The 12,903-nt window shown below is 40.2% G+C and overlaps 1 protein-coding gene across 1 annotated transcript in view; it reads right to left on the minus strand.

The window, feature by feature from the left end:
• The window catches only part of ablim3 (actin binding LIM protein family, member 3), a 323,415-nt gene that overhangs the window by 76,911 nt on the left and 233,601 nt on the right, over nucleotides 1-12,903 (minus strand). Inside the window, exon 7 of the mRNA XM_072263720.1 lies at nucleotides 6,675-6,762. Within this exon, the coding sequence (XP_072119821.1) occupies nucleotides 6,675-6,762 (88 nt within the window). The remainder of the gene's footprint in view (nucleotides 1-6,674; nucleotides 6,763-12,903) is intronic.

Below are 12,903 nucleotides of genomic sequence, written 5' to 3' on the forward strand. Positions count from 1 at the left end.
GCCCATCAGGAAGCGGAGCCTTGATGTCACCTCTGTTACTTGATTTAACTTTATAAGAGGTGATTGTATTCAAGCCCTGCTGCAACTGTCAAGCATCCTTTGTTGATTCAAGTCCAGAATTGCCACTTCACTCATGAGATGGTTTTCTAAGGATCGTACCTGGACCTCTTGTAATTTTCTTTGTCGCAAGATTTGATAGCCTTTGACTTGACCCTCACCAGGGCTTCTGGTTGGGGAAGACTGAATGATTTTGTGGGGACACGCTCATCTACAACTATTTTAATAAAGTCCATGACAACCATTGTGTATTCATTCAGATCCACAGATAAGAGTATAGATATATAAATCTTATTTTCACCAGTGGAAACAACTTCCTTGCCTCTGTCTTATCTATCCCTTTCATATTTTCATATGTTTCTATAAGATTCCCTCTCATCTTTCTGAATTCTAGCAAATATAGTCCCAGGCAACTTGATCTCTCCTCACTGGTTTACCACCTCATCTCCAGAATTAATCCAGTGAGCTTTCTCTGCACCACCTCTGAAGCCAGTATGTTTTTGCTCACGTAAGGCGACCAGAAATGGTCAATATTCCAGATGCGGCTTCACCACTTCCCTGTACAATTGCAGTATAACCTCCCTGCTCTTAAATTCAATCTCTCTACTAATAAAGGCCAACATTCCATTTGCCTTCTATTTGTACCTGCAAAGCAAGCTTTGGAATTCATGCACAAGCACTCCAAAATGCCTCTGCACAACAGCGTTTTGCAGTCCTTCACCATTTAAATAATTACCTGTTCTTCTATTTTACAGTTCTGGTCACCTCACTACAGGAAAGATGTGGAAACCATAGAAAGGGTGCAGGGAGCAAGAGGCTGAGAGTGAAGGAGTAAGGAATCTCAGAGAGAAGAGGCAGTGGAGTAAGAGGGAGCAGAGTGGGAGGGCTTTGGTTCAACAGGCTTCAGCGTGAACAGGCAGAGTTGAGTGTAGGTTCTGGTAAGTTTTGTTCTGTTTGTTTAGAGTAGAGAGAATGCCAGGCAGGATGTTGGAATGCTCCTCTTGCAAGATGTGGGAAGTCAGGGAGACCAGAGGTCTCCCTGACAACGACACCTGCAAGAAGTGTATCCAGCAGTAGCTCCTAACAAACCACGTTAGGGAGCTGGAGCAGGAGCTAGATGACATCCGGATCATTCAGGAGAATGAGGTGTTTATAGATAGTAGCTTCAGGGAGGTAGTTACGCCAAAGGAGCAGTGCACCGTCAGGTGAGGGAAGGGGAAAAGGCAGTCAGAGCAGGGATCCCCTGTGGCCATTCCCCTCAACAACAAGTATATTGATTTGGACACTGTGTGGGGAATGACTTACCTGAGACAAGCTGTGGCAGCTGGATCTCTGGCACTGAGTATGGTTCTGCAGTGCAGGAGGGAGGGTGGAAGAAGAGGAGAGCGGAAGTGATAGGGAACTCGATAGTTAGAGGTACAGAAAGGAGGTTCTGTGGTTGTGACAGAGACTCCTGGATGGTTTATTGCCTCCCAGGTGCCAGGGTCAGGGATGTCTCTGATCGTGAGCACAGCATTCTGAGGTGGGAGGTGATCAGCCAGATGTCATGGTACACATCAGTACCAATGATGTAGGAAGAAAGAGCGAAGAGGTCCCAAAGAGTGAGTATTGAGAGTTTGGTAGGAAGTTAAAAATCAGGACCTCGAGGGTGGTAATCTCAGGATTGCTACCTGTGCCACGTGCCAGTGAGGGTAAGAATAGAATGCTCTGGTGGATGAACACGTGGCTGAGGAACTGGTGTAGGGGTTTCAGATTTCAGGATCATTGGGACCTCTTCTGGGGCAGGTGGGATCTGTACAAGAGAGACGAGTTACACTTGAACTACAAGGGGACCAATATCCTTGCAGGGAGGTTTGTTAGTGCTTTTGGGGAGGGTTTAAACTAGATTTGCAAGGGGATGGGAACCAGAGTGCCAGAGCAGATAGTGGAGCGGGGGTGAAAATAAATGATGTTAAAAGTTCATGCAAAGTCACAAGTAGAAGGGTTGTGTGTGGTGGTAATAATTTTCTGAGGTGTGTCTATTTCAATGCAATGAGTATTGTGGTGAAAGCTGATGAGCTGAGGGCGTAGATTGACATATGGAATTATGACATTATAGCCATTAGTGAAACTTGGCTGCAGGAGGGGCAGTACTGGCAGCTTAATGTTCCAGGGTTCCGATGTTTCAGATGTGATAGAGGCAGAGGAATGAAGGGTTGGCATTGCTAGTCAGGGAAAATGTTACAGCAGTGCTCAGGCAGGACAGATTAGAGGGCTTGTCTACCGAGGCCACATGGGTGGAGCTGAAAAGGTACGACCACATTAATGGGGTTGTATTATAGACCACCCAATAGTCAGCGAGAATTGGAGGAGCAAATCTGCAGAGAAGTAGCAGACAACTGCAGGATGCATAAAGTTGTGATAGTAGGGAATTTTAATTTTCCACATATTGATTGGGATTCCCATACTGTTAAAGGTCTAGACAGGTTAGAGTTTGTAAAATGTGTTCAGGAAAGTTTTCTAAATCAATATATAGGGGCACCAACTATGGAGGATGCAATATTAGATCTCCTATTAGGAAACGAGTTAGGACAGGTGACAGAAGTGTGTGCAGGGAAAAAGAAAGAAGAAAAGGGAGCAGGTTTTAATTAAAATTAGAAAACTCAATATTCATGCCATGGAGTTGTAGACTACCCAGTTGGTATATAAGGTGTTGCTCCTCCAGTTTGTACTGAGCTTCACCCTTGAGGTAGACTTATAGGTCAGTGTGGGAATAGGAAGGGGAATTGAAATGGTCAGCAGCTGGGGAGCTTGGGATAGTTATTATGGATTCCACTTTGTGTTTTGTGAAATGGTTACCGACTCTGTGCTTGGTCTCATGGATGTGGGGGAGCAAATGCAGTCAACAAAGTTGGAGGATGTGTATATGAACCTTTGCCTCACCTGGAAGGTCTGCTTCAGTCTCTGGATGGTGGTGAGGGAGGAGGTGTAAGGACAAATGTTATATCTACTGCAAGGGCAGGAGAAATGCTAAGGGTAAAGGAGGGATTTGATGTGGAGGGATGAGCCAGGGATTAATGGACGAAATGGTTCCTGTAGAAAGCAGAAAGGAGTGGACATGAGAAGATGTGGCTAGCGGTGGGATCATGTTGCAGCTGGCGGAATTTTTAAAAAAATTACTCATTTACGGGATGTGGGCGTCGCCAGCAAACCAGCATTTATTGTCCATCCCTAGTTGCCCTTGAGAAGGTGGTGATGAGCTGCCTTCTTGAACCACTGCAGTCCCTGAGGTGTAGGTACACCCACAGTGCTGTCAGGGAGGGAATTCCATGATTCTGACCTGGCGACAATGAAAGGAACGGCGATATGTTTCCAAGTCAGGATGGTGAGTGACTTGGAGGGGGATTACCAAGTGGTGGTGTTCCCAGGTATCTGCTGTTCTCGTCCTTCTAGATGGTAGTGGTTGTGGGCCTGGAAGGTGCTGGCATAGGAACTTTGTTATGTTGTTGCAGTGCATCTTGTAAATAGTACACACTGATGCAACTGTTCGTCGATGGTGGAGGGATTGGGTGCTTGTGGAAAGGGTACCAATCAAGTGGGCTGCCTTGTACTGGATGGTGTCAAGCTTCTTGAGTGTTGATGGAGCTGCACTCATCCAGGTGATTGGCGAGTATTCCATTACACTCCTGACCTGAACCTTGTAGATGGTGGACAGACTTTGGGGAGTCAGGAGGTGAGTTATACATCGCAGGATTCCTAGCCTTTGACTTGCTGTGGTAGCCATGGTGTTTATATGGCTTGACCAGTTCAATGTTAACCCCCAGGATGTTGATAGTAGGGGATTCAGTGATGGTGATGCCACTGAATGGCAAGGGACGATGGTTAGAACCTCTCTTGTTGGAGATGGTCATTGCCTGACATTTGCATTGCTTGAATATTACTTGCCACTCGTCTGTCCAAGTCTGGATATTGTCCAGGTCCTGCTGCATTTGGGTATGAAATGCTTCACTATCTGAGGAGTCACAATTGGTGCAGAACATTATGCAGTCATCTGTGAATATCCCCACTTCTGATCTTATGACGGAAGGAGGGTCACTGATGAGGCAGCTGAAGATGGTTGGTCCCTGAGGAACTCCTGCAGTGATGTCCTGAGGACCACCAACCACCACAACCATCTTCCTCTGTGTCAGGTGGCAAGCTGGATGGAGGGGATCATTGGGTGAAACATAAGGACCAGGTGAGTTCTATCTCTGTTCTGTCTAGAGGGTGTGGGTCGAGAGCAGAAGCATGAGAAACAGAAGAGATGTGAGACAGGGCTCCGTCAACCAGAACATAAAGGAAACCACACTTCCTGAAAAGACGGAAATCCGTAGCTTGATAAAATGCAATATTATGTAGCATCTCTTATGACCAAAGTGCTTCACAGGCAGTCAAGGTTATCTTATGTATAATTACTGTATCATGGGAATGTTAGTAACATGGCAGCCGATTGTGCACTGCAAATTCCTTGAGTAAATGATGTGCTTCTGATCACATAAGATTTACTAAATATTGACCAGAGCATTTGATTTTATCTCAAACTCTACTTCAAAACATATTCACTGCAAAGGGAAATATTACATTTTGATTGACATATGCTATTTATATGTTTTTAAATTCTGTATTATGATTTTGCACTTTCATATCACCAAATGTAAAGAGGCATATATTATAGGGATGAATGAAAATAAAATTAGTTTGGGTGGCAGTAGAATTTAAGGTAAATTGATTATCACTCAATCAGCGATTATTCCTTATGGATTCCATAGCAAACCTAATAGTACTAACACATTAAATCACAAATGATAAATTGTGCAGTAAAGAATATGGTGGTCACTTATCGGAGGGCTTAAGAGCCCAGAAAATTGTTACGGAATTTGTTTCGGCATGGGTCACACTTATGTCAGGGCTTAGAAAACACCCAGTCAGAAAGTGTAGCTTGAGAAACGCATAACAAGCTGGACTAAATATGTATCGGAAAGTGATGGAAAAATTTGTTAACTTCAGTTTTGGAAAGGTAAGAGTATATTAAACACCAAGATTTAAAGGTGAAACATAAGGGGCAGTCTTTCTCTGTAAGTATCACCCAGAAGGCGCCAGAAGATGCAGCACTGACACAAACCCCAAGAGGTGGAGGAAGTCTTGCCATATTCTTGCCTATAACGTAACTCCCTAGGTTTGAAATATGCACAGAGAAAGACACAGAGCAGAAACTACCTTGAATATTTCATGTGATAACATGCCATTAAGGGACACTAAGTGTTGACTACTAAAACGATTTATCATCTGTGCTGCTCGGTAAGTAATTACTACTGTTTCCTACCAATGCCAAAACAAATCAAATACCTTGGTTAAAAATCACTTATGAGAAATTGTACAATGTAAAATGTGGTGGATACTTATTAGAGGAGTGTCACGAGTCCAGAGAAGGGCTGAGTGGGTTGCAAGAGGATTTGGTTTAGGAACAGCTCTGCATGGATATGAAAAAGATAAACATCTGGAGAATGGAACAAAATTTTTGAACACTTGGCCAGATCAATTAGTTAATTAGCATAGGACAAGGCAGTCAGATCACCACAATGCAGCACTATGTTGATCCTGAAATCTGTCTTGGAAGGTGGAACCTTCTTTGTGAAGTGGCTGGAAGAGAATAGAGAAAATAAGTATCTTTATGAGAAGCAACACACATCAAAGTTGCTGGTGAACGCAGCAGGCCAGGCAGCATCTCTAGGAAGAGGTACAGTCAACGTTTCAGGCCGAGATCCTTCGTCGGATGAAGGGTCTCGGCCTGAAACATCGACTGTATCTCTTCCTAGAGATGCTGCCTGGCCTGCTGCGTTCACCAGCAACTTTGATGTGTGTTGCTTGAATTTCCAGCCTCTGCAGAATTCCTCGTGTTTGCATCTTTATGAGAAACTGTGATGCAGGTACAGGGTAGGGAGGCTTTCTCTTTTCTTCCAAATGATAAAAAAAGTAACAGTTGTGAATTGGACAATTGGGAAGGGTGTATTTTTTTATCCCATGGTTAATAATTGTTTCTTTCTTTTAATAATCTGTCATATTTTATAAAAAAATCATTCATGGAATGTGGATTTTGCTGGCTAGCCCAGCCTTGAACTGAATGCCTTGCTAGGTTACTCAGAGGACAGCTACGAGCCAAAATTGCTGTCAGCAGAATCTAGTCCATTGTGATCAGCAGCAGAATATTACATACTCCGTCATGTTTAACACCAGCCAAGTTCAGATAATCATTTGTAATGCTTACATTTTGAGTGACCTTCATATCAAATTTCCTAAAGTTGTTTCTTCTACTGTAGATATATATATTTTTATGCCACTCTAACAGACATTTTTCCTAAAATATGATAGGAAATACAGAAGTAAGTTCTTTACCAAGGGAATGTTGTGAATTTGTGAGGAGTTTTTGAGGCAAATAGTATGAATCATCTTCAAAGGGAAGCCTGATAATCGTGCAAGGAAGAAAAGAACTGAAAGAATTGTATAAGGAAGGATAAACAAGGCTTGCGAAGACTATAAACAACTTGGTTAGGATGAATGGTCTGGTTTTGTGGTCTTTATTCCATACAAGTCTCACATACCTGTTAGATACATTTCTTCTCCCTCTGTGAACATCTGGTGGCATCTGACACACCTCGCACAAGTTGGGTGGTAATGTTTGCCTCCTGCCTAAAAGAAAAGCACACTTTTACAACAAAGCTTGCTGCCCTATTGCAGATGTAGGGAGCACCATACCTGATTTCTTTCCATGCACTGCCCTTGGATGATGTTTTATGCTGCAATAACTTAGGAAATATCTCCCTTTCTATGTCATTTTATTTCAAATTAATCAAATGCTTTTACAAAACTGAATTATTACTGTTTTTCTTAAAATTCTGCAGTGGCATGTATAATCCACATCTCAAAGACCCAACCACTTTTAATAGTGTGGCATTCTGTCTCTTTGTGAGCATCACCATAATGCCACAGGCAGAATTGTCTTGCTTCTAGTTAATTTACATTGTCAGTGATGGAAGTAGAGACAGGATGCAACTGGGAGGTAATATAGCCTTTCTTATTCCTCAAAATATGTCTAAGCACTTTGATTGCCAGAAGAAGCAACCACAGTCTGGAAAGAAACTGCTTATCTGGTTTGATCTTTAAAAAATTAAAGCGGATATGATCTTGGAAAAGATAAAAAAAAAAGAGGATAATTGATAGCCTAACACATACTCTTGGAATTTGCATTTGTTTTGCGTAAAGGGGTAAATCTGGAGTTGCTATCGGTAACCCAATATATCTGAAGCAGCTGCACTGCTTTCTTCCACCTCAGCACCATCTCTTAAACTGATACAAATATAATGCTTTTACAAATCAGCTTCAATGTCATATGCCCTAAAAACTTTTAGTTCCATGAGATCTAAGTGAATTCTTAGTTATTGCTTGGCCATAATTATTGCTTCATTAGCTAGCTGGTTCTAAAAATCTAAGTTTATGAAAGTATTTTGCAATTTCCTTGCACTAATATTTCAAAACATGAGGAATTTTAATATCTGAAAACATTAGAGAAGTTGACTTCAAGTTTTGCTTTCCTACAATGGATGTTACAATCTATCAGTATTTAATACTTAAGAAGTTAATTAATAATGCTTTTTTGCATTCTGCAGTGAAAACTTTCACTTCTTTGACAGCTCAATGTCACAGCTGTTGGGGGTCAGAACCTAATGACTGACAGCACTACGGACTGAAGATGGGGACATTTTCACAAATGGTGTATAGGCATTGATGAATCATAAGCAATTACTTCTGAAGCTTGTCATTTAGAATGACTTATATCAGCTCACATGTTAACACATGCATTTAAATTTTCTCAATGTAGAACCCGATTTTATTAAATAAATAGCTCACTAATTTGTAAAGTTTATGTGCAATGGCATTCAATGAATTCTATCAGTTGTCACATTTTACCATAATATTAAAGGCAGATAATGATCTATTAAATATTAAACCAGAAAGCCCATCATTGTGTTAAATAATATTGCAATTAGATTCCACTCCAATAACTTTTCACCATTCTTTTATCATACTATCATTACAAATTTGGGTTTGCAGTACATTATTCACTCAGTTCAGTATCATCAGTGTACTCATTGCTACTCTACTATGTAGCGTACATCAAATTACAGGTCTTATAAATTAATTTGGAGTAAAGATTATTTCTTGACACAATGAGGAAGGTTTAAGGTTTATTGCAATAACTGCATTAAGCTTTAGCACTGTAGTAATAATTTGTTATAATTCTTCCAGAGGTTATACATATTCAATAAACTGTTAGCAGCAACATGTCACTTAAAAAGACTTATAGTGGTCCACACGTTAATGCCTAGACTTTTAATTTAACACCGCAATGATTGGATAATATTACATGACCTAATGAATCACTGACCAATCTGTAAATTTTATGAGAGGTGGCACTCGATGAATTTAGGCAGTTGTCATATGTTTTGTTACATTATTAAAGGCAGATAATGATCTATTAAATGTTCATCAGGGAAGGCTATTATCTTCCAAAGATATTGTTATTGCTGTTCTACACCCATAACTCATCGCCATAGTTGTCATCAACAGGTTAATTTATTCATTCATAAAATCAATCATATATCAAATATCTATGCTTGCACCAAGCCCACACACACTTGAAATATACTTCAGATCTGAGGAGAGCTTTGACAATACTGCAGCCTCTTCAGAAGGCAGGCAGAATCTTTGATAGCTTTGGCGGTTATCTCTATTTATTTGATTCACATTTTACAGATGTAATCATTACCTGTTCAATCAAATAAGAGGTCAAGGGGCTCCTCTCAATCAATGGAACTACTCTCTAAGGCAAATGACAGTATTTCTGAACAACAATCAATTCATCTCAAAGTAATTCAATTTTATCAGCAAAATCTCTTATAATAGAGTATATCCAAAGTGAAGTCACACAATGTCACTCAGGCAAGTCCCAGGACACCAGTACTTAGGACTCACTGAGCTGGTGGTTGTAATTGGTACGAGTATGGCACCAAGGCCATAGATTACAATTGCAAGCAACATGGTTCTTCATTAGGACAAACATCTCTGATGAATTGATTGGAAAAAATGTGAATCAATACAGAAATTAATACTATCTTAAATCTGATAAGGAAAACTAACAAACAATAATTCACTGAGATAAAAATAGTTCCTAAAATTGATATTTTCTTATTCAGGGCAACACTTTATTCCCTAAACCTTCCTCATGATTGTGGCTTATTAGATTTTTTATCTTTTAAATAACTTTAACAGATAAAATGCTGTGCATTTGTTTTGAATTTTTATTAATCAGAATTTGAAGCATAAAACAGACTATATAACTATATAAATTCTTCCTATCATCACCCCTAAAGTATATTAGAAGCAATTACATAAATCAAGCTTGCTCAAATTAATTGGGCTCATCTGGGTGTTAAATGCATTTGTAGGAAAATAAAATGGATGAATATTAAAAAATTCAGGTATTTTGCTGCATTTAATTCAATTCTAAACAAGTGAAAATCAGTAATTCCATTTTCTAAATGTGGATGTTTGTGATTTTATAAAATGCTGTAATGATTAACTTGGAAGAATTAGAATTCAAATTTATATTGTAAAATGCTAACATTCAGGAAGTACCAAGCTTAAGCACAGTCAACTTTTATATTTGTAGTGTTTAATTTTTAATTCATTGTTAGCAATTTAAAAATACATGCACAAGGTGATTTGTTGCAGACAAAATTGTCACTGACAAATAGAATAATGAAGTCTTGATGTGAGCATTCCACTTATCAAACTTATATATAAAATGCATCATGAAATTTATTGTGTTTTATTGTCCTAATAATACTCTTTTATCTGAAGTATTAGGATAACGTATCTTTTTGTGTATCTTTTTTATTACGTAAGCTAGCTTGAAAAATCTTTTTGAAAGGGAGAGCTCTTGATAGTGAACTGTGAATGTGTTTTATATTTTCATCAGCAGCCATCAGAAATCAAGTGACATTACCTCATATGTATTTAATTTCAATCTTTTAAAAATATGCACTGAACTATAGAACATCTAGCATGAATGTCCAGGGACGTGTTCACCCCTTGATATTGGAGATGGATGTGAAATACCATTGTAGTCTGCTTCTGAATGAATTTCTAGGTGAAAAACCTTTATTTAATTAGTACTAGTTGGAGCCAAAAGCCAAATATTTAAGTCATGGTGATATTTTTCTACTTACTAGCAAATCCATCTTGCATCTAATGGCTACAGGTTCTAACTCTGAAATCCTCTTCTTTTTCTGGATCTGTCACTATCTCAGGGGCCAGGCTAGTCACAAATCTATCCATCTCTTACCTTGACTGTATTTCCTCCCACTGTATCTCCTGTAAGGGATTAATTCTATTTTTCCATTCCACCATCTCTGGAACTTTCCAAACAAATGCCTCTGAGATGTCTTCCTTCATCATAACTTGTGGCTTCCCCTGTTCATTGACTCCTTGACCACAACTCATTGGACAGAGAAAGGATCGTGTTCTCCTGATTCTCACCAAGCATCCCACCAATTTCTATATTCATTGGATCACCCTTTGCCTACATCAAGATTCTGCAACCAGACATACCTCACTCTTCCCAACTCTTTCAGTACTTAGAGGGGGCTGCTCCCTTTGTGACTACCTGCTCTGCTCTCCATTTCCACCACCATTTCTTTTCTTATGGCTCTGAATACTTCCAACTGCAGTGTTGCAATACTTGCCCTATTATCTTTTCCTTTCTAATTACTAAGGGCCCAAGAAGTACCTCAAGCTGAGGAATAGATTCACTTGCAGTTATGCTACACCATTCTGTTTATTCAGTATTCACAAATAGGAGGAAAAAATGGATTTATTTTTTGCAGGGAACCTATGTTCAACCTGCAGGATTGACAGAGCTCCCTGTTAGCTGCCACTTTAATTCTCCATCCCTCTTTCACTCTGAGCTCCCTGTCTCTGACCTCCTGCACTGTTAGAATGAGGCCAAATTTACTTGAGGAAGAGTAGCTTACCCTTCTTCAGGGCATATTGCAGCCTTCCAAAGTCAGTCTCAGGCTCTGCAGCTTTAGGTAACATCAACATCATAGAATCCAGAACATTACAGCACAGTACAGGCGCTTCAGCTCAACCTTTTAAGTGACTCTAACATCAAAGTAATCCTTCCCTCTTACATTGCCCTCCAGTTTTCTATCAACCATGTGCCCATCTAAGAGTTTCTGAAATGATCCTAATCTATCTGCCTTTACCACCACCCCAGTCAGTGTGTTTCACACCCCATCACTCTCTGTGTGAAAAATTTACATCCCCTATACTTTCTTTCAATCATATTAAAATTATGCCCCCTCTTATTAGCCATTTCCACTCTGGGAAAAGGTCTCTGGCTATTCACTCAATCTTTGCCTCTTATCATCTTGTATACCTCCATCAAATCATCTCTCATCCTTCTTTGCTAAAAAGATAAAAGCCATAACTGATCATTTTTTCTGCGTCATCCATATGTGACATTGGTTCAGTTTTTCTCTCTCGAAAGGCAGAACCTGAACTTTTGGGCATGTCCCACATATTTGGACTGTGTAACTTTTGTGACTTTTGTTTTTATTTTTACTCTCTAACTAGCTTCATTTATGGCCTTGGTTCATTTTCTCTTTCTTCTGCAACTCCCTTTAATCCAGGGGTCCCCAACCTTTTTTGCACTGCGGACCGGTTTAATATTGACAATATCCTTGCGGACCGGACGACTGGGGGGAGGGGGGTAGGGTTGCCAACGGACAAGAGTAGCAGTCAAATATGTTGTGTTTACCCAGAGAAAGACTACAATGACCATGAAGCCTTGCGCGGGCACCAGGGCGCATGCGCGTCGTGACCTGTCGATTTTCTTTCTACAAATCGCTTTTGCCGATTCTGTTCGGGGGTGGGGGGAGTGTTAGTCATGACCGGAATATAGGTGATAAGTGGCTAATACACTCAATTTCATTTCTAAAAGAGTTTATTTAACGAATTTAATATTAAACATACAGCGCATATTTTCCTCGTATGAATATAGAGATAAGTCAATTATCAGGGGAGATTGAAGTAAGTGTTGAATGAACTTCCAGTAGAAGTGGTAGAGGCAGGTTCGATATTATCATTTAAAGAAAAATTGGATAGGTATATGGACAGGAAAGGATTGGAGGCTTATGGGCTGAGTGCAGGTCGGTGGGACTTGGTGAGAGTAGCATTCGGCATGGACTAGAAGGGCCGAGATCACCTGTTTCCGTGCTGTAATTGTTATATAGTTATATAAGTCACTTAACAGTCAATAGCATCATAACGTTTTAAGTAATGTTTGGATATCAAACACACAGCACATATTTTCCCCATATGAACATATAAAATAATTGCAACACACCAATATCGCTGAATCAGTGGGAGCCCTGGGCTTGTTTCCCTGCAATGAGACGGTCCTATCGAGGGGTGATGGGAGACAGCAATACTCAAAGGGGGTTCCTTATGTCCAGTCTATTCCGCAATTTAGTTTTCGTTGTATTCATCGCAGAGATATGTTGGAAATGGAAGCAATGTTTTCAGTCAGTCGTGGCTATCTCAGGATATTGAGCATTGACTTTGATCCAGAATGCCGGCAGAGATGTTATGTCAAACATACTTTTCAGCCTGCTGTCATTTGCAAGCTCGAGGAGTTGATCTCCTTCCCGCACTGACATGGTTGACGCGCAGGTAATGACCTCGCATGTGTAATGGCTCATCAGTGGC

This window comes from Mobula birostris, chromosome 7 (assembly GCF_030028105.1).
Source record: "Mobula birostris isolate sMobBir1 chromosome 7, sMobBir1.hap1, whole genome shotgun sequence".
Taxonomy (NCBI): Eukaryota; Metazoa; Chordata; class Chondrichthyes; order Myliobatiformes; family Myliobatidae; genus Mobula; species Mobula birostris.